Source organism: Castor canadensis, chromosome 8 (assembly GCF_047511655.1).
Source record: "Castor canadensis chromosome 8, mCasCan1.hap1v2, whole genome shotgun sequence".
Taxonomy (NCBI): domain Eukaryota; kingdom Metazoa; phylum Chordata; class Mammalia; order Rodentia; family Castoridae; genus Castor; species Castor canadensis.
This window is the reverse complement of record NC_133393.1, coordinates 5,709,481-5,732,044: the sequence shown is the minus strand read 5'-3', so window position 1 is coordinate 5,732,044 and position 22,564 is coordinate 5,709,481. Positions and strand designations below refer to the sequence as shown.

At 41.8% G+C, this 22,564-nt stretch overlaps 1 protein-coding gene across 1 annotated transcript; it reads right to left on the bottom strand.

The window, feature by feature from the left end:
• Nucleotides 1–4,744: 4,744 nt before the first annotated feature.
• LOC109696843 (glutathione S-transferase A4) lies at nucleotides 4,745–21,411 on the bottom strand. The gene is made up of 7 exons (XM_020180091.2): nucleotides 21,307–21,411; nucleotides 20,317–20,421; nucleotides 14,671–14,722; nucleotides 13,313–13,445; nucleotides 10,995–11,136; nucleotides 9,463–9,594; nucleotides 4,745–5,346 (listed from the first exon to the last, which is right to left on the bottom strand). The coding sequence occupies exons 2-7, from the start codon at nucleotides 20,401–20,403 to the stop codon at nucleotides 5,224–5,226; spliced, it is 669 nt and encodes a 222-aa protein (XP_020035680.1). The 5' UTR covers nucleotides 20,404–20,421; nucleotides 21,307–21,411; the 3' UTR covers nucleotides 4,745–5,223.
• Between the last annotated feature and the right edge of the window lie 1,153 nt (nucleotides 21,412–22,564).

The window sequence follows — 22,564 nt, the reverse complement described above, 5'->3', positions numbered from 1 at the left end:
CACCTACAAAGATGAGCATGAGAGATGAATTCCTGCACTGGTGGTACTTAGATTCTAGTTTAAGAAGACAGATAATATAAGTCAATAAATAAATGAAGCTTGTTCAAAATAATAAGAGCAATGATAATTTATGGGTAAGTGAATTAAATTGTATGCAGCGAAGTTATAAGGTACAAGAGAGAAGAACGGAAATACTGTTTTAGCTCATTCTGTGCTGTAATAGGATACTTGAGACTGGGAAATTTGTTTAAAAAAACAGACTTGTATTTTACAGTTCTGAAGGCTGGAAATGCCAATCAAGGGGCTGGCATCTGGTAAGGGAAGGCCCTCTTGCCAGAGAAAGTAAGAGGACAGAGAAGGGACCAAATTCATTCTTTTGTCAGGAACCCTTTCCTGAGATAACTAACCCATTCATCAGTCATAGCACCAATCCATTCACGTGGCAGAGCCCCCACGACCTAATCACCTTTTAAAGCTCCTACCTTTTCAAACTGCTCCTTTGGGATTAAGTTTCCAACACATGGACTTGGGTGGACATTCAAACTAAGCACTCAGTTATGAAGTACTGTCACTATCTGTGAAGTGCTGTGTTATTTGGAAATGGTCTAGTATTAGTTGTAAATGTATACTGTAAGGTATCTACTAAAAATGTGATATACATATATAAACATATATGTATATGCATACATATAATTGATATACCAAGAGAGAAAATGGATTTGCATAAGATGCACAATTAAAACCAGAGAAGGCAGAAAGAGTGGAAGACAAAAGAGAAAAAAAAGAAAGGACAAGGACAACAGATAGAAGACAGTTACAAACATAGTAAATATAAGCCCAACTATATTAAATAATTACTTTAAATGTGAACAATCTTAAGTGTACCAATTAAGACAGAAACTGTCATGAATGGAAAACATGAGAGCCAAGTGTGCTACCTACAAGAAACTTACTTTAAACATAGAGACACTAGTTGATTAAACAGGTAAGAATGCCCGAGGGTTTCAAATGCCAGGAGGAAAATGGAACAAGAGGATGAGAAAGGGGTGTGTGTACGTGAAGTGCTACAGGTCTCAAGTTCAAGGATTCCCCACACCAGGATGGCTGTGCTGTAGAATAAGGAGGAAGCTGACGTGCAGTGTCCTGGACAGGTAATTTGGGCTGAAAGAATGGGGGAACACCAGTAGATACAAAGGTCCATGCTGGTTATTGTGTTTCAGACTCTAATCCCTGGGATTCTCTTTCTGTTCCATTCTGTCGCCAGAAGGCTGGCTCCTAATGACTGTCTCAGCCAGGCAGAGGACAGGAGGAGAGCCAGGTGTTTCTTGGGGGCACATCTGCCAAAGCCTCTCGAAGAGTGTCACTTTATACTGGTCACCTGGCTCATTAAGTACCACACCTCCTTCTGTCCCTGACACCAGTGACCAAATATTCATTTTCCCTCTTCCCACCACATGTTGCAGACTCTGCAACTGCCCTACTGATACATAGCTGTGCCCTTTGACTCCTTGGTTCCACCTGTCACCGCTTCTATTGTTTTGTTCTCAGACAAAAAAGAACCTGAAATCCTCCTACCTAAGCCTCCTCAGTGCTGGGATTACAGACATGCACCACCACATTTGATGCCTGCCCCCTACTTTTTCTTGCTCCCTGTTTTATACAGGAAGTAGTGCTGTATTTGGGTTTAGCCCTGAATACCCTAGCATGGTATTTTTGATAAACAGTCCTATCCATGAGCCTGTCCTCTAAAATCAAAGTCTGGTGACTTAGGACAACGAGAGGGTAGTTAGTGGTGGAGGGAGGTTTGAGACTCAAGTGTGAGATTCTGTCCAAAAAGGCAATGTATGAAACTGGAGTAATTGTACTGTTGTGGGAGTTTGCTAGCTGAGATACGGGACTCTTGGGGCAATTAGCAGGAAGCAACATTTTATTGTGCCAGCACAGACTCAGCAGACTCATGTCTAAAGGCTGAGCCCTGACAACAAAGGGGTCTCACCTTATAGACCCTTGCAAACAGGTTACAGAAGCAAAAAGCAAGGTTTAATCCATATATGGTTATATTTAATTTTATTGGCTACTTTACCCTAGTGCTATGTGACTTTCCCCTCCCTGGTGCTACATGACCTTCCTCATGTTCAGATTTCTCAGGTTTTATCTCTCTGCTATGCCGTCCCTACCTCCCTGCACTTTCTCAGGCTCAGGCCTAGACTGTTTTTTTTCTGATCCTCCTCCCTGCTATACTACCTGAGGTGGAACAGGGAGAAGGAGACTGGTTTCCATTATGGGAAGTGAATGGCACAGTTTAAGGTCACGTTATCATAAAGAGGAAAGACAAGAGAGCCTTTCTTCACTAAAGACCCCCTGGCCTTTGACTTTCTCTAGTCCTCTAATTCAGTGCTTGTTTCCTCAAAGGGCCAGCACCGGGAGCTGTATCTAAGACAATAAAACTCAAAAGCAGTGTTTGCAAAATGGAAATATAGTAAGCTGTCTGTTAACATGATCTGCGATGGTGTCAGATAGTAAACACCAACATGATAGTATAAAATAGCCCAAATGTGTTGCCCCACCCCCAACAAAACTTAGTAATATAGGCTTCTGCAGGTGGTCAAATCAATGTCTTGTTCCCATGTGTGAATGAATCTCCAAGTGAGTGTAACATGTTTCTGCTCCCTGGAAAGTTGAGAGGGAGCAGTCCACAGGCTGCCCTCACTTCTAACATTGACTGCAAATCCAGGGGAGTTCCCCAGCCACTTTCAGGATCAATAATTCAATAGAAGGATGCACAAAACTCACAGAATGCTGTTATACTCCAGGGTATAGTTTATTACAAGGAAGGGATGCCAATGAAGACCAGCCAAGGGAAGAGACGCATAGGGCAGAGTCCAAGAGGGTTCCAACACAGGAAAGTTTCTGACTTTCTCTTTCAGTGGAGCTATGGGCAGAGTTAACTCCTCCTGGCAACAATGTGTGATGTACACATGGAGTACCATCTACCTGGGAAGCTTACCTGAGACTTGGTGTCAGAGTTTTCATTGGGGGTCCATCGTGTGGGCACTGTGACTGCCCAAGCTGATGTTTCCACTCCCTCCAGAGATACCACACGACCCAAAGCCACAAGACCCTCTACCACACTGTGGGTATGGTTCAAGACACTCACCCTAAATCTCATGTACTCATTGGTTAGCAAGGATCCCAGGTGTACAAAGATCCAGACACAAATTCTAAGGTCTTAGAGATTGTGGCCCCAAGGCAACAACCAACCTCTCTAGGAACAAAGTGAAATTTGTTCCTATTTTCTTCCTTCTATTGGCTGCTGCACTCAGAGGCCTTCCCAGAGCTGAGCCTCCCCCTCTAAACATAGCAACCTGGGGCATTTTTGTTCCTCAGACTACCCAGGCTGCACCTGCCATCAACCCTTTGCTCTTGCAGAAATTTAAAATATAAGTGATGATAAGAGTGCTCAGGTTGCATAAATACAAATCCTGGTCTTATTTGAGCTTGACTTTTTCTGAATGTAAACAACGAAGCCCTTTCATTGATTCTGACAGGCCTCAAGCATTACCTCACAATTACCCACCCCCTTCTCTGATCAAAACACCCCTGCTGTAGTTTAATGTTTCCTTCCTACCAGACCCTCATCAAAAACCAGTGGGAGGTGGGAGGTGGTGGGGAAAGGGGGTGAGAGGGTGAATATGGTGCAAATACTGTGTACACATGTATGTAAATGGAAAAAAATGAGACCCATTGAAACTAGTCTAAGAATGAGGGGAAGAAAAAGGAGAGCAGTGGAAGGGGTCAATTCAAGTATGACATATTTGATACAATGTAAGAATTTTTGTAAACCCACTGTGTACCCCACCCAGCACAAGAAAAACAAAAAACTTGCCTTTCAGGGCTGGCAGAGTGGCTCAAGCAGTCTAGTGCCTGCTTAGCAAGCATGAGGCCCTCAATTCAAAACACCAAACCAAGTAAAACAAAACAAAAACTTGCCTTCCTTTGGGTTTTTTGTTGTTGTTGTTGTTGTTTGTTTTTGTGAAAGTGACAGTAAAGTTTATCAGGAAAGGAATTCACTTTCAGTAGACTGAGAGTGGGTCATCTGAAGGTTAAGAACCACCTCCTTGATTTCTTAATTTCTTAGCAGGAGATACTCCAAAATTACTCTTCCAAAATTATGCCTGCTGATTACATGTGTATTTCTCCCCCTCCCTGCAGTGCATTTTCCTAAAGAAGCAGCTCTGCTCTCTGATTCTGTCTCCCGGCACCCAGCCTGGAGGTGCTCAACTAGGGTTAGATAGGTAAGTCAACACACAGTCAAAGGCAGCACAAACAGACCAGATTTCTTGCTCTGAAATGCAAAAACATTAGAAGCTTATGAATAACCATTTAGGTAGCTAAAAGATAAAAATAATACATATTAGTATTTCCTTATACATGTGTCAGATATAACACATAGCTGTATAAATTCGCCTATAAGAAGAAGAACTAGGTTGCTGGGAGACAGAATTATAAAGAAGACTTCCAAGCCCGTACAGCCTGTTTGATTTCTTTTATTTTCATTGTTTGACACAGGGTCTTGCTATGTAGTGGGGCTCACCTAGTATTTGCTATCTTCCTGCCTTAGCCTCCTGAGTGCTGGGATTACAGGTGTTTATCTCCACACCCAACTAGCTTGTTTGATTTTTGAACCATGTGTATGTACCTTATATTATACAATATTTAATTTAAAAATTCTAGCAACAGAACAATAATTAGTAAATGCTTTATTTTGTCTAATATCAATTGCATTCATTACTACCATTTCACTTATTATAACTTAGAAGAGAGCTGTTCACTGGACATTGTGCTCTTATTAGGCACTAGAAACTGGGAAGAGACTGGAGGGGGTTAAATGAACCGAGGAGAAAGACGCTCAGGAGAGACCATGAGATCATTATTCCCTCATTTTCAGGATGAGTCAACTACAGGAAGTGAGTAACCCGACAGATCTAACTCAAACACCAGCCTCCCCAAAAAGGTTTGTCAAAACATGTCCCATAATAATTACTCACTGTGAAAAAAATTATAATGATAGTTTTAGGAGAGAAGATCTTCTTGCCATGAAAGACCCAACTTACAGACCAAATTAACACAGAGCACTAAGACAGAGCCGGGGTCACGTACGATATCACTGCAGACACTACCACTTCTAGGAACAAGCTCCCACTCAAACATAGCTGAGTTGCTCTACAGCATGAAGACGTTGTAGACAGTTCGTAGGTAGATTTCATCAGGAGGGGGCTTTTTCTTGCTGCCAGGCTCAAGGAATCTCTTAATTGTAGGGATATTACTTAATTTCACTGAGTATTCCTGGAAAAGGAAAGCACAAAAATTCAAAGTTAACAGCAAAAGAAGTAGTAACTATGAAAGTATGGCTGTGTAAAACATCTCATTAAAATCTGTCCAATAAATATTTGTCGATGTGGTCCAATCAGAATTGCCATCCAGGTCCGATTGTGTCATGACTACAATCTCTGCAATCAATGGAAGAACTGAGACCAGGGTTTATGCAAATCTCATGGAGCACACAGTTATGTTAACAGCAAAATAAAAGTATACTTAGCGTAGGATTTTGGTACTTGCTTAAGGAGAAAAAAGAAGGAAAAAAGCACAATGGAGGAATTGATCTGTTCAGAGAAAAAGCATGAGCTATTTACAAAAACGTGCCCTAAAAAGTCATCAGAACTAGAGAACATCATCTTAAGTGAAGCCTGCCAGGTTCAGAAAGCCAAAGGCCCTATGTTCTCTCTCATATGTGGAATACAGACCACATATGATTACACAAACAATATTATGAAAAACATGTCACACTAAGGGAGGTCACTGACGTACGAGAAGGGGAGGGTAAAAGAAGGAAGTTAAGAAGGTGAATATGGTTGATGTTCTTCCTATACAAGAATGGATATAGAATTTTTAAACCTGTTGAAATCACCATAAGAAAGGGACTAAGGTAGAAAGGAGAAAAACAGAAGGGATGAGCTAATTCAAGTTATAACATATACATACATGGAAATCTCACAATGAACACCCTGTGTAGCTATCTTAAACAAACAAAAATGTTGTTTTTTTTTTTTTTCAAAAACAGAGAACAGCAAGGCAAACCAGGTCCTGTTAGGAGGGCTGGTATCAGTGGGAGGGGGGCAGATATAAGGAAAGGGTGTAAGAGGGAGAATGTAGTAGAAATATTATGTACTCATGTATGAAAATGGAAAAATGAGTCCTGTTGAAAGGCATAAAGGAGAATGATGGAGAGGGTGAATTCAACTGATAGATTGTAAGAACTTTTGTAAATGTCACAATGTAACAACAATTAGAAATAAAAATCCCGACTGAGAAAATGAAAAAAATTAAGTCATCAGGGCCAGGTGCAGTTGCTCACACTTGAAATCCTAGGTACTTGGAGGCAGAGACTGAGAGGATCACAATTCGAGGCCAGCCTGGGTAAACAGTAGGATACCAATCAATTGTGCATGCACCTGTCACCAGAGCTATGTAAGAAGTATAAACAGAACAACAATCCAGACCAGCCTGGGCATAAAAGTGAGACCTTATTAAAAAATAAATAAAAGACAAAATGGGTTGGCAACATGGCTCAAGTGGTAAAGCACGGCCAAAAAAGAAAAAAGTCTTCATACAGTACAATTTATATTTTAAGACTCAGCTTCCTTGGGCTTTTTACTTCTATTAGCAAAGGAGTCCTCTTTTTTGGCTATGTGTGGGAAGTGGCCAGTTGCATCTTTCATAGCCTGTGGCTCAAATACCAGATATTTATGTAAGGTGGAATGAAAAAAAAATGGTATCTTTCATTTGAAGTTAAAATCTCAACAATTCTCAGTAACTGAGGTAAAAAAACCCATTTGATCTGGTAAAAATTGTGAACTGTACACAGAAGTGTATACTTACCACACATAACTAGTTTGGGGCTGGAAGAGAGTGACTCAAGTGATAGAGTACCTTCCTTATTAAGCACAAAACCCTAAGTTCAAACCCCACTATCAGCAAAAATAAAAACACATATAATTAGTTTAATAAGATATTTTGAAATGAAGGTCATTTATTTTAGAAGCTACTACTTATTAAATGTCTATTATGTGCACGATACAGAAAAACATAAACATTAATATATGTCACTAATATTAAAAAGAACCAATTAACTACTTATAAATATGACAATCTTCTTTTTTTCATTACTCATTTAAGCTCTACTTGTATTATCTAATTTTTATATCAATCTTTAGAAGCTTGATCTGAAAGATTTATCATTTCAAAAGTTACCTGAGGCTCACATTCATGCACAACACAAAATTTGTGATTTTTCTACCCTTTAATTAATAGAGGAATAGCCTTTTAATTCATGCACAGATCTGAAGTTAGATTCTGAAATTGCTTAATATTGATGACCAATCTGCTCAAATGATTAAAATTATATTTACACATATGTGTCTTGGGGTTTAAAGACAAAATTAGCATCATGGATGAAAACTATCAACAGGTCCTGGTGCTAGGAGGTAGATGTTTATTATTTACTCCAGACTTCTTAGACTTTTTGATCTGTCTATCTATCTATCTATCTATCTGTCTATCTATCTATCTATCTATCTATCTATCTATCTATCTATCTAACTATCCATCCATCCATCCAACGAAAAGTACTTCCTTGCTGACGAGGAACGTGTTTTACATACATGTCTAGAAAGAGGTTTCATATTTGATAAGCTTAGCAAACAAAGTTTAAATGTTTCCCTTTATTTTGCCTATTTTGGGGTTAGTATCCCTCCAGTTTAGGACTTAAGGCATTACCATGTACTTCTAAATAATACATTTTTTGGAAGTCACAGACTAGGGGAAGGGACTCACACTTAGATCCTAGATAGCGCTATGATTCCCGATTCAATTACCTAGTCATATAACTCGATGTAACTTGATGAAAAACATTAGTTTTCATTTGTAAAACAGGTACAGTAAAGCCCACCTCCTAGGGTTATGAGGGTGAGCTTGGAGGGATTCCAATGAGCAAATGCAAGTAAGTACCTAGCAGGCCACCTGGAAGGAAGCAGGCAGTCAATGGCGGATTCTTAAATGGCAGATTCTTCACACTGTTTCCTCATATTTCCCTTCTCTGCTGAACAAATAACTGTAAAAATTGGTCACAAGAATACTTAGGGCAGCAACATCCTAAATTCTAGGACTGGGGATGTGGCTTAGTTGTAGAACACGTGTCTAGCAAGTGCAAAACCTTAGGATCAATCCCCAGCACAGAATAAAATAGGTAAAGTATTCTAAATTCAGAATGAAAAAAGTCAAAGAAAGTTCGTCACTGGGTCTGCATGAAGAAACCAAGATGTCTCTGACACCACAAATGATGTAATGGCTTTTTGTCTTGTTAAGGTTTCTATTCTTGTTTTCCAGGTATTTATTTAACTGGGGGTAGTTGTCCTTGCTAATACATCCAATGATATTTACCAGTCTTGGGGGGTTTAGTATATGTTTTTCTCTTGGCTTTTGATATTTTGAGCAAAGATACAGAAGTTTAGTGTATATTAAGGATTGGTAACTATTTCCTACAAAGGACAAATCAGTGAATTCTTCAAGCTTTGCAGGGCACACAGTCCCTACCAGTTCTACTCAGCCGTGCTGGAGAACAAAAGCAGCCATAGGCAAAGTGTAAGTGAATGGCATTGTTCTGTTCCAATAAAACTTATCAACAGATGCTGATTTGAATTTCATGTAATTTTACGTCATGAACTGTTATTCTTTCGATATTTTCCCAATCACTTAAAAATGTAAAACTCATTCTTATTCTTAGCTCACGAGTTGTATAAACACAGGTGGCAGGCTTGATCCAGCAGTTTGACTTAGGGACCATAATTTGCCAATCCCCAGTGTGGAGGAAAACCCATCACACTTGGAGATAAAGGCTAAGGTTCCAGACAAAATCCATGTACCCATTAGCTCAATATCTTGACTGCTGATTTCTTCATTGCAGACTTCTATAAGTGAGACTACAAATCTTTCCATGGAATTCCTGAGATGGAGAAGGGTGGGAACCCTTTGGAGTGATGTTTAGGGTGCCTCTTATTTGCTCTCAGAACCTGGTGTTGGCCACATTATTTCTGAAAAAGGGAGTCACTTCCTGACAATGACACCCATGCATATGGCTATCGCTATGGAAAGTCCTCATGAGCAAACTCTTTTGTCTGAAGCTGCTTCTAAGAGTGCAGTTATAAAGCAAAACGAAGATGAAAACTTCATGTGTCAATGAGCTTTCAACTCTAAACATCTGAAGACCAGAAAAATAATTTCAAATCTATACCTTCATTTCATTTCACTAACTAGAGCAGAAAAAAAAAAAACCACGAAATCACACACAAATACCTCCCTACCCCCAAGAGTTCTGGACCAATCTTCTAGCACAGTTTTATTTACCTGTAGGAAAGGAAATGCAGACAGGATATTAGGAATCTTCTCTTCTAGAGCCAAAATGGTTTGGAGTAGAATCACATCCGCAAGACTTAGCTGATTCCCAACAAGAAAGGTTTGTCCATGGCTCCTTAAAACCTGAAGGGTATAGATGGTTTGTACCGGTTAGAGCAGAGAGAAACTGATGAAGTCTTTGAATCTGGGAGGTGTGTACGACAGCCTTCCCCTTTTGTCTTTTTATAAGTAACATTAAGAGGAAGTCCCTACATCTAAGAGCGAGGGAAGGGGAAGAGTGAGCACAACAAGGTGCTATAGTTGAGAAGAGAAGACTCATTGTTTCTGGATTTAGTACTCCATGTTTTAAAAGGATACTTCTAGAAACACACCTAGGATAATAAACTGGCCCTGATGAGTCCTGAGTGCTCAGGGAGGAGTGATGTAAGAAGTCTAAGTGATAAGTTGTCTTTCAGGGATTCACTCTTGTTTTCCTAGATCTGTGTTTCTATGAACATCAGGACTTGTAGTAATACGCCAGACATGACTATAAAAGTGTACTTGCTTTCATATTTCCCAAACACAGAAAATTGAAAGCTTAAACTCACCCTGACTTCTGTTCTGAGTGTAACAGAGGTGTGAGGATTTATAATAGATTTTGCTCAGGAACAGACAAAGAACAGTGGTAACAAAGGGGAGCTCCCTTTCACAATGAACTCGCAGGTGCCCGTGAGTGTATGGGGTCTGTGCTGGACAAGGACTCTGAATCAAACACAGCTACTGGAGTCTGGGTGGCACAGCACGGTGAATCCGGAATTGTAGGCAGAGGCTTGAGTTCCAATCCTGGTGCTCCATTTTCTAGAGGCAGACCTTGGTCAGGTCACTGCCTCTCTCTGATTCTATTTCATTAAGTGCAACAAGAGTGACTATGCTTACCTCCCAGATATGTGAGGAGCCCTGACATGGTCTTGGCCACTAGTATACACTCATTAGTGACCCTTTCCCACTTCACTAAGTGCTTATGGGAAAGATGCCATGAAATCAAGCTACAGAAAAACCCAGAAAACCTTGCTCCTTTTTGTCAATTCTACTGACATGAAGATGGTCAGAGAGGGTTTGCCAAATAGGCCTTTTCATATTTTTACAATCTTCTGTTTCGCTTTTAGTTGAAATATTAAAAAAATAAAACTCTTCCTAATTCAGGAAAAGAAAAGGAATTCAAAAGCTCAGACCAGCTATGGTAACAACAGAAAACAAGAGCAAAGGGAAGAGAAATAAAATGGAAATATGTGTCCTCACATCAAAGTATCAAGGTGAATGTATGGATTATAATACACGCATGATGTGCCCATGCTTTTTCTAGATTTCTGAATAATGCAGTCCTCATGTGGGTGTGGGAGGGAGTGGTCCAAGACATTAGCTCAGTGCTGATGGCTACTGTTGGCTTTTAGGAATCTTAACTCTTTCCAACTGGGCAGAAAAGGGCACCTGTGGACCCCTTGTGGTCTGGTTGTGCTGTGCTCATAGGCATCTCTGCCACCTACCTTTTCAAACACAGGGAAGTATCTAATGGTAGCCTTCTGGGCCATGTTAGCCACTTCCTTTTGTTGATCGTCTGGTTTTAAGAAAGGATGCATGATGAGCAGTTCCAACAGATCCAGTGTCCCCTCCACGTACATGTCAATCCTTCAAACGGAAAAGCAGGTTTCTCAGTCTCCCCTCTCTTCAAACTCATCATTTTCCATAATAAAGAATTCAGAGCGGTTTTTTGTTTGCTTGTTTTTTGTTTCACGGTTGGTTCTAGCAACCTAAGCACTAAGAATAGTTCACCTCCACCTGTTTCTAAGTGCAAAGGTGCAAAGTAAATCCTAGTTATAGCTTGAAAAAATCCTTCGGGAAAATCTGTCAAAAATCAGACAGCTTGACAGTCATGACCACTTTCTCCCCCTGGCTCCTACTCCTCTACTCTCACTCCAAAACCCATGCTGTGGTCTCCAGGTACAGGATGAATTTCACATTGAACTTCACACTTAGAAAATTAAGGAACAATACTTATTGAATGCTTGGAGCACACAAGGCATGGAATAAACACTCATACCTACTATCTCATTGAATCCCACTGTACTATGAAGAATGTAGCATTTTCTACCAATCCAGAAATAGGAGGCTAACACTTTGTACAGTGCCGTGCATCTGGGAGGGGCAAGAATCAAGCTTTGAGTTCAAATTATAATCCCATGCACACTATTTCAGATCATGAATGTCACCGTAGTTTCCCATTCTGAAAGCTGATACCAAATTAGTAAGGAAGGTAAAAAGCAGTACCAAAGTATTAACGGAGAGCCAGACACCGATGGCTTACACCTGTAATCCTAGCTACTTGGGAGGCCCAGATTACGAGGATCAAGTTTCGAGGACACCCTGGGCAAATAGTTGTTGAGATCCCCGTCTCCAAAATAACCAGAGCAAAATGGACTGGAGGTATAGCTCAAGCAGTAGAGCACCTGCTTTGCAACATGAAGCCCTGAGTTCACACCCCAGTACCACCAAAAGAAGAAAAAAACTATTAACAGAAGTTGAAATCTGAAATAACAACATCCTAGTATGGTATTTGATATCAGAATTCTTTTCTATAATTTAACGTCAATGTAATCATAAGCCCCAAAGACAGAATATTTAAAAATTAAAATCCTGAATGTAAAACCCTGAAAGTGAATTTTTCTTTTTAGTTTGTGTTTGAGGGGGGTTGAGTTTCTCCTCCCCCCACTATTTTAAATCACCAGCATTAGTTTTTATAATTTGGCATGATCTGTTTTTTTATCACTTACAATACTGGAGGTATAGCTTGCATAAAGACTTTTATGTATTGTACATTGTGAGTCTCTGAAAAGTAGATTGTCTCAAGGTCAAGTTTGTAAGTCCTGGCCATGGACACAAAAACACTGAATTTCCTCAACAAATGAAGAGATACCCTTTTTATACATCTGCATCTGTGAAAGATAAAATCCCTCCAGACCTCAGCTCTTTGGGTGACTGCACAAGTGAACCATCTTGAAAAAATGTCTTAGGATGTCTGTTACCATCCCACATGACCACATTGTAAAGCTGTGTGCACACAATTACCAATCACGGTTATATGAATTTATACAGTTCACTTTTGTCCTATTCTTATCAGTGCTGTTCATCAACTCCTGTTATATCCACATAACTCACATAACTCAGATACATACTCTTTGTGTAGCTGAATGTTTATGCTTTTGAAAATGTTACCATTGCCTATTTTATTGTGAAAAGTAGCTTATGGAATGTTCTGCCATGTTTTTACATGTTTCTCAAATAAATACTCTTTAAAAATATAAATAGTTATCTTTTCAGTAATTTTTTTTGTTTTATTTTATTGGTGGTACTTGGGTTTGAACTCAAGGCCTCATGCTTGCTAGGCAGGCACTCTTCAAAAAAATTTTTTTTCCGAAATTATATTTTTAGGACTTGTTCTTTAGGGATTTTAGACTTTAAGGTGTTTGGTGGGACTGGGGTTTGATCTTAGGGCTTTGTGCTTGCAAAGCAGGAACTCTACCACTTGAGCCACACCTCCTAGACTTCCAGGATTTTGATGTCTCAGGATTTCAACATTCAAGATCATGACAATTGGGACTGTGTCTTTAGGAATTATGGTCCAGCCTGTTTTACTGACTCTTTGCACTGAATTTCAAATTGGTCTTCATGGCCTTTCTGGGTTTCTGGTCCTTATTCCCACTAAGGATACAAACATAAAGGAGGAGAGATGTGCTGCAGAACACTGCTAGTCAGCTAACGCATCAGAAAGGTGACAAGCAAGGACAGTCAAGAGGAGCCACAGTACAGGGTTCTCTCCTTGAGATCCCTGCCAAAGAGCTGGTGCTTTTCTGCTATGTAGTGAAGAATGCTTCGTGTCTGCACCAACTTCATCCCGTCGATCTCAACCATGGGCACTTGTTGGAACAGCAGGTGGTCACCTGAGAAAGGAATCCAGAGTTAGAAGTGATCCTCTTCCTGTTCTCCAACCCCTAAGAAAGTTTGTGAAAAGGGATAGTGAGGCTACAGCCTTAGGAAACACCGTAAAAGTCTCTGATGGCAGACAACCACCTTAACTTCATTTGGGGGACCAGGTTTTGCTATAAACAAAGCCTAAAAACTAGCATAGTTGTAAACTTTCCCTTTTCACTTTCACCCCAGAAATAAAGTCCTATACCCCCAGAGACAAGGGGTGGGATGAGGGCAACACAGTGAGGACTTCTTCAGAGCTGCACTGGGGAATATAGTAGCCACTAGCTACATGTGGTATTTAAACCTAAATTTAAATAATTAAAATGCTGAAAAATTAAAACTCAGTTCCTCAGTTTCACTAGACACACTTGAAGTGCTCAGCAGTCATGTGTGGGCAATGGCATCTCCTTTGGACAGTGCACAATGGACACTTCTGTCACTGCAGTAGACACTGTGCAGTGTCTGTGTAGTGTGTGATCATGAAGTCTGAGGTTCTGCCGACACTCACACCAAGTCTGCTGTCACTGGTATTTCTTCAACAAACCTATATAACAAATACCACATACCAAACCGTGGGGCAAAATGCAGACACAGAATTCAGGCCAGCCCTTGAGGGGCCAGGCTCTGGGGACAGGCGAGGACAGAAGGCACATGCTTAAGGACTAGAAACTAGTGCCATACATGAATGGTGGCATTACAGTCCTGGGGATCTGATACCCCTCCAGGGAGGCTTAAGTTGGGCCTGGTCCTGCTGATGGCTGGCTGCTAATGGTTCCCATCAAAAGGATAGGTGCAGAGGGAACAGGGCTGACCAGAGACTAAAAGGCCTGTTTTTTATTTAACTTCTGTTTGATAAGCAGCAGAGGACCTCAGATAGTATGAAAGAGATGGATGACATGAGGAGGAGGGGAGGGGCAAGTGGGAGAAAGGAAGGGACAGAGAGGGATTGGAGGGGGAGAGGAGAGGCGACTGGGATGGAGAAGGGCTGTTTACCTGGATGGTGAAGGAACTACTCTCACCCTTCACCAACTTCTACAAAACTCCTGAACAGGAAGTAACTTTCTGGAAATTTCACTTGCTCTTGCTTTTCTGATTTTAGGATACTACTCTTAATGTCTTCATCATCTTTTCCACATAAATATCAGTTCTTTTAAAAAGAATCAGTAGCATATACAATTTCATTTTCATACTCACCATCCTGCAACTTCTGCAATTGTTCTTTTGTTTCCAAAAATTCTTCATCAAACTAAATTAAAAAAAAAGATTAACCCCCCCCCCAAAAAAAAGGTAAGTGTCATTAACAGGTGCAGGACTGAAAACACCAAGTTAAATTGCCTTAAGAAGCAGAGAAAGAACACACTTAGCTTCCACATCTTGGTCTCTCAATATCACTGACCAGGAAAATGAACTAAGAATACTACAAAAAAGGCTGATTCTGTCATGCCAGAAAGCTGGGATGTGCTCAAAGATGAAAGAGATATGTCAAAGGCAAAGGCATGGAGAACCAATCTTATCCGAGGGATCCCCTAATCAAGTTCAGGATGTTCCAAGCATTGAAAATGATGATATCAGGTATGGATTATAACATACCTAATAAAATCCCTATCCCCAAAAATGATGAGACCAAGAAAGGGAAGAGGGGAGTAAAAGCTCTGTTTTGCAGAAGACTCAGTGCTGATTAATGGAGAATTAGTGCCAATTAATAAAAACAATTAGAAAATCACGAACTTGCAAACTACAGTGTAATAACTAACTCATTCTAATCCATAATGGATGCTGAAATGATTGCAGTAGAGGACAGTCCCACAATTTCCAAGTACCACCTCACAATTTACTTATGATAAGGAGAAAGTCTATCTTTAAAAAGGAAAGGTGTGGAGATATCACCATCTATCTAACAATCAAACTTAGCTCTGCAATGGGGTGAACTGGGACCTCCTGTTTTTCCTGCTGTGACACACGAGAAGGGCAGTAAAACACTTGTAAAAACACTGCCAGAACCAGTTAACCTGAACCCAATCATAAGGTAGAAATCGGCAGATCCAGGACCCGGAATATTCTGTGTCATAATGACCTGGACTCTTCAAAAGCTAAGGGCAGGGAAAAAAAAAAAAGGCAAGTACCATTCTCAAGGTAAAGCAATTAAGGGGAAATACAACCAAATGCCTGAATTTGATCCAAGTGGAGGGGACATTACTACAACTGAATGGAGATATAACTGTAACATAGACACTGGGGGACACACATTGCATGTTGTAAACTTTGTGTTAAGTTTCTTAGTGGTGACAATGGTACTGTGCTTATTTATTCTTTCTTAGGAGGGAGATACATCCAGGAAAAAAAAAAAAAGGCAAGAGAGGAAGGGAGAAAGCAAATGTAGCAAAACATAAAAACATTAACAATTGGAAAATGAGTTAAAGACACCTATGGTGTGATCACAACTTTTCTATAGATTTGAAAGTTTTCAGATTTGAAAGAAACAGAATGAAAACAAGTTCCTCTTCTGGTGACATTAGGAAACATGTTCTAAAAAGTACTGTATCAATGCCCTTTGTTTCAAAGTCCCCAAGTGGGTGGGGACTGTACTCCGGGGTCACCAGAGGGGGCCAGGATGGAACACCCAAGTGTTGGGCAGGCCTCTACTCCTCTGTCTGTACTAGCTGACCTGGGGCAGGACTGGGATGATGGGGTGTAGACTTGGCTTCTGTTACTCACTCAAGAACTTGTAGTGTGAGAAGGGCCTCAGTTTCCTAGAGGAGCTCCATCTGAGGCCCACTGGGCAGGGGCTTTAGGACATGTGTACTAATACGACCCAGCCAGCAGAGGCGGCACGGGTGTAAGTACTCTATATGCCACTGTTTCTCAAGCTTTTATGGACATGAGCACATGGGAAGGTAGTGGAGGAGTAAAACCCCAGACCCATGTCTCAGAGAGTAACATTCTAGTCCATGTGGGAAGACACAGAAACGTGCATTTTTAAAAAGCAGGTCCTTCCAAATTATTCTGATTTAATCTTGTTTTTTTTTGTGGTACTGGGGCTTGAACTCGGAGTCTTCACCTTGAGCCACTCCACCAGCCCAATTTTTTTGTGATAGGGTTTTTCAAGATAGAGTCTTGCAAACTGTTTGCCTGGGCTGGCTTCGAACTGCAATCCTCTTAATCTCTGCCTCCTTGAGTAGCTAGGATTACAGGCATGAGCCACCAGCGCCTGGCTGATTCTGATTTTTTTTAAGTTTTTTTAACTTGTTGAGACTTGATGATACTGATTTTTTGCTTCTGAGAACGCATGTGTAAAGTGTGTGTTATCTCTCACTGGGAAAGCTTCGTATTGAGCTTTTTTTGTAAAGAAGACCCACTGGAACAGGGATGAGGATGGAGGGGGGGAAGGAAAAATCCTCAGAGCTTGGAGGGTACATGGCAATGCTGGCTGAGCTGTAGCCCACGGCAGCCATGACAGAGACAGCGCCGTGATTTCTAGCCACATGGTCACCTGTCTTTGCTCCCTAGCCTGGGGTGAAGTTACCCATGTAATGTTCTACAGAGAACTCTCCATCCACACCAAATCATCCCCTTCTCCAACTCCTCAGCCATTCCTCAGAAGCCCTGAATCTGGAGTCCTTAGACTTAAGTCATCTCTTGTATTCATGTCACTTTTCCTCAACATGGGAATTAGGGGATTTTCTAAGGGGTTGGAGGCAAACAAAGTCCCAAGCATCAAAGACCAGCATAACAAAGACCAACAATCAGCATAGAGCAATGTCAGTGGGGACTCAAACCAAGAGATGGATTGAGACGGAGGATGCTTGCTGACTCCCCAGATTAGGACTGTTAGATATTCAGATGTGCAGGTCTTCCACACCAGGCACAGCCACTCAATCCTGGGACACTGGGAATCACAAACTTGTCTAATACCTGCCAGCCAGTACCTCTCAAGGATTTCAGATCTACCAGAGCACAAAATTTGCTAAAACTGTCCTTTGTCAAAGTGATGAGGAGGCAGTGATCCCCCCATATCATATCCTTTGGGAATTGACCCTAGTGAGGGGAGCCAACCTAGCTCTCTTCACCCCAGTATATAGGGTGGGCTGGAGACCCCACTGGGCCCATTATTTTACCCCATCCGCCTGCCCACTGGGATTGGTCTGGGGTAGGTGGTCATGTTCTTTTTTCTTTTTTTTTTTTAACTTACTTAAGGTTGGGATTCTATTACTGTAACAAAGAATCTTGACTTGCAGGAGAGTAGAAGCAGCAGGGTGGAATGAAGACAGGAAAGAAAGAGAGTTTGACAAAGGATGATATTGCGTACGTATATAAGACATCCATCCAAAACCTATAAAACAAATCGAGTTACTAACTCAGAAGCCTTGTTTCAGGGTGAGACAAGTGACATAAGTAAATGATGTCAACCTGCTTCAGTCCTGGGACCATGAATTTCTTCACTCTCCTCCAAACACAATGAGAAAATAAATGCTGAGACAGTGAGTGGTGGGAAGTTCTTATTCAGAGCTAGCATTCGCTGCTCTGTAGAAATGAGGGCCCACCAGCCACAGGTCTTCCAATTTCCTAACAGACATCAGAAATCAGGACTTTTAGGTAAAAATGGATATTACTGTGTGGCAAGTTACAATGGTATGCAAAAAATTTTTAAAAAGCCTATGAGCAAAACCCCAAATCTTTGTCATTTTTGGGAGTTGTTAGTATAATAATTCATTCTGAAATTTTATAAAGTGGAACAAACACTTATCTAACCTTTTCTATATAAACTGTACTTCAAGGTAATTAAATAGTTAAAGAGTAAAAATTACTCATTGTAAGAGAATCATTAATAAATTCAGCTGAAATGTCAGAATTAGAAAAACCACTATTGTGTAATCCCTATCCATGATGACAACTAATAGCTGCCAAAATGATTAGTTGAACAGGTGATGGGGGAATCTATCCTGTAAGCGTGTGCATCAGGTTGACAGGGACGCAGTGGTTAAGCTCAGCATCTCTGAAAACCAAACCACGAGCAGCCCTTGAAGTGGCACGATAGAAATACACTCATAGTATCTCCTCTGACTTAAGTCTGCCAGGAAAAGTAGACATGGAGGTTTTAACCTTGAGGTCAACAAGTCAAATCCAGAATGAGGGGGGCAGGGATTCTAGAGAGTTGTTTCTTCCACAAATAAACGGTTCAGAAACAAATCAATACCCAGCACCCAGATACTGGTTTTGAATGCAATTTCCTATCAAGACGGACCAGGACATCTTGAAGAAATGCCTGATTCTAGGGAGAGGGCAGTGAAAATCCAGAATGAGCCTAGAGCATCTCGTAGTGTCAGAGTAATGAAGTGCTGAGAAGAAAACAAAAGGGATAGTTAAGATCCCCAATGCCAAAGCAATAAATAAATGGAAGGGAGGGTGGAGCCTGACCTTCCTTATGTAAGATTCTGAATGGAAACACTGCCTCCTCAGGTGGTAGAGCTTAGCTCCCATCATTTTGAATGTGGGTGGAACTTAATGATTTGTTTCCAAAAACAGGGAAAAACGGTGACATGACAACAGAGACCACGGCAGATTCTGGACTCCATTAACCAAATAATCAAGGTAGCAACAGACAGGGACAATTCATGTTGATATAATTTAACTCCTGATAGGATGCAAAGTTTGTTTCCCTCAAACTTTGACATTTTTTGGAAAGAAAAATGTCAAACAAATCCAAACTATGGAGGATTCTACAAAAATATCTGACCAGTACTTTTCAAGACTGTCAGCCAGCTGAAATAAAGGAAAAGCCAAGAAACTGAGAGCGACTAAGGAAGATGACTAACTTCAATGTTAGACCCTGGAAGAGAAAAGAACATTAGTGGGAAAACAGTGAAAGCCAGGTGTGCCCCACGCTAATTTCTTACTTTGACACAGTTATGTAAGGTGCTATTCTTAGGAGAGACTGGGGATTTTATGGCACAACTTTACAACTTTCCTATACATATACAATTATTCCCAAATATAGTTTGCCTTTAAAACACAGAGGAAACCGTTACAGATTTTTTAGATACTGGAAGGATCATAACCAAATGCAATATGTAGACCTTGTTTAGACTAAGGCAAACCAACCATTAAAAAATCTGCTTGAGACCATCAGACTGGGTGTTAGGTAGTAACAAGGAACCTCTCATGTTGTAGGTATGATAAAGTCATTGTTATGTTTTTAAATCCTCGCTTGTGAGAAATAAATATTGAAGTACAGTACTCCCAGACAAAACAATACAATGTTTGGGTTTGGGTTTGAAATACTCCCAGAAGTGGGAGGGAGGAGACAGAGAAGGCAAGACTAACATAAAACTGATGACCTGGGGTCATGGGTGCAGGTGTGCAATTTACAGCAATGTTCTCCTTATGTCTGTTTGCATTCAAACATTGCCATAAGAAACTAAAAGAATAAAAGGAAACCTGAAACCCCGTGTGGACCAGTGCTCACACATATGCAGTCAAGAAGCCAAGGCTACAAATTTGAAAGCACAGAACCAGGAAATTTACCCAGAGATTGTATAATTAATAAAAGTTCAGGGAGAAACTGGCAATTTTCAGGTTAACACCCTTTCTCCTTATTAATAAATATTTATCGGCGGTGGATCAGAAACCAATGATTAAGCAAAAGTTAAAAGGGAAGTAGAATTCCATCAATTACATTCCCTTTACAAAGAAAGGTCCCCGGACAGAACCGAATCTTGACTCAATGGAGCACAGCTGGGATTTTGATGGCAGAGGATTAAGTGCTTGCTCACAAACATTTCTTCTTCGCCAAGGTCTCAAAGTTATTTGGCAAATCTGTGAAGAAACAGTGGGGTCGGGTACCTCAACTCCAGCGGCAGCTAAAACCCATCTCACGGATTCCATGCGGCCTCTTCCATTGGGGTAGTGCAGCTTGGGCCTCGAGGCCATGGTGGCCTTTCGGGTTTTCTGAAAAACAAATGCAGGAGCAGCTCCTCATACGCGAAGGGTCCTAAAATATCGTGTCATTAGTGCTCAGAGCCTAACTGGTTATACAGCACTCTGGCGCGGAAAACCGTTTTCTTTTATTTGCTGCGGTTTCCCTGGCTCAATAAATACATGCTATCATTTTATCACATGGAAGAAAAAAGAAAACAGCCTTGGCTTTCCTATTGTGTCTACTTATGATTTCTTATTCTGGATCTTGGGAAACTGGGGCTATTTGTCGCAAAGACATTTATTCTGTGTGGCATTTCACAGATCCAGGACAAAATGTCACTTGACCTTGAGAAGCTACCATTTTCCAAATTTAGCTTGGAGGGGCAAGTGGCGTGGAGATGGGGGAACAGGGGCGCAGAGGGAACTGCACACCTCCTGGAACCTCCAAGCATTCGCGGTTTTACACGCACCGTCCCATGTCATCCCGGCGGCAGGGAGGTGACAGGCCTATTACTGTTGCCTGCAAAACGTGCGTCCATCACCGCGCCCGCGGTGGCTGCACCCGGGACCCGCGCGAGCTGCGTCCCTCCAGGCAGAGGAGACCCCAGCTCGCCAAATGCGCCCAGGCCACATTAGGCCATCTGGTACTAACTGCCAGGCCTGATGGAGACGATCTGAGTCTCCCTTCCACCAGTGGATTCGGACTCCATGGAAGGGTTTAAAGAAGACGCGTAGACTGAGCCCAGAATGACTCCAGTCCCAGTCAAGGGGCCCAGATGGGGCGGGAGCGCAAAGGACCAGAGGGAAGCAGACAAGAGAAGATGAATGGTGCGGGGGCGAGGGACGGATGGGAGAGTGGGGGGAGGAAGAACGGCGAGGCGGGAACGGCGGTGGGGTGGCGGGAGGACGACAGACCTGGAGTCACTCGGAGATCCGCGAGCCGCACAAAGCGCTGGTCGCTGCGCCCAGCCCTGCTGGCAGAGGCGAGGCCGCGAGGTGCTGTGCAGGGGCGCGGCTCCGGGAGGATCTCACCAATAGAGACCACGGTGTTTAGCATGCCCCTCCCAGCTGCAAGGCATTGTGGATAATGTGCAAACAGCCCCAATTTCAGTCGCTTTCATCTCAATTTTAGGATTTGGGTAGGAAAAGTACCTTTTCTCGTGCTGAAAAGGTATGGTTTTAAAGCGTGTTAAAGATACAGCAGCGTAGGCAAACTCAGCCGATGTGTAAAGTGGCAAGGGTCTCTTGGGTTTATATATTTTCCCGCACACCAGTCTGCTCGGATGTGAGGGCGATCTGGCTGCGACATCTGTCACCCCATTGATCGCCAGGGTTGATTCGGCTGATCTGGCTGGCTAGGCGGGTGTCCCCTTCCTCCCTCACCGCTCCATGTGCGTCCCTCCCGAAGCTGCGCGCTCGGTCGAAGAGGACGACCATCCCCGATAGAGGAGGACCGTTCTTCGGTCAAGGGTATACGAGTAGCTGCGCTCCCCTGCTAGAACCTCCAAACAAGCTCTCAAGGTCCATTTGTAGGAGAACGTAGGGTAGTCAAGCTTCCAAGACTCCAGACACATCCAAATGAGGCGCTGCACGTGGCAGTCTGCCTTTCTTTTCACCCTGGAATTTTGCGCATACATTCGGATACATTGTTTCCTTTTTTTCTTGCTTGGGCCCTGGGTCATCTTGAGTATTTCCTTCCGTTTGTACATTTTAGAGACCTGAGCCCTGAGCCATGGCCAAACACCGTTTGGGAGGAGTACTGCTGGGAATGGCGCTTAAAAAGAAACACATGATTTTAAAAAAAAGCCAGCGATGACTCACTCAGAAGACAGGGGTGAGGATGGCTCAAATTGGCGGTAGAAGGATGAACTCACCCAGAGAAAGTACGTCCAGTAAGAGGAGAAGCAACCCCAGACAACCGGACACCCCAAGTCAGAAAAACCGCTGTAAAATGAGACCGATGGTAGCTGTCCCATTTCATCTTTCCAATTCTGACCTACCACAGAAACTACTCAGGTTGACATGGGTAGAAATCCGGATTTTCTAGCTCAACTGAACGTGATCTTTATTTATTCCAATGCATCTTTGCACAAGTGTTCACTTTAATTGAACTAGACACGACACGTAATTATTTAGCTTTGCCGATAAGCCAAACATGACTCTCCATTTCATT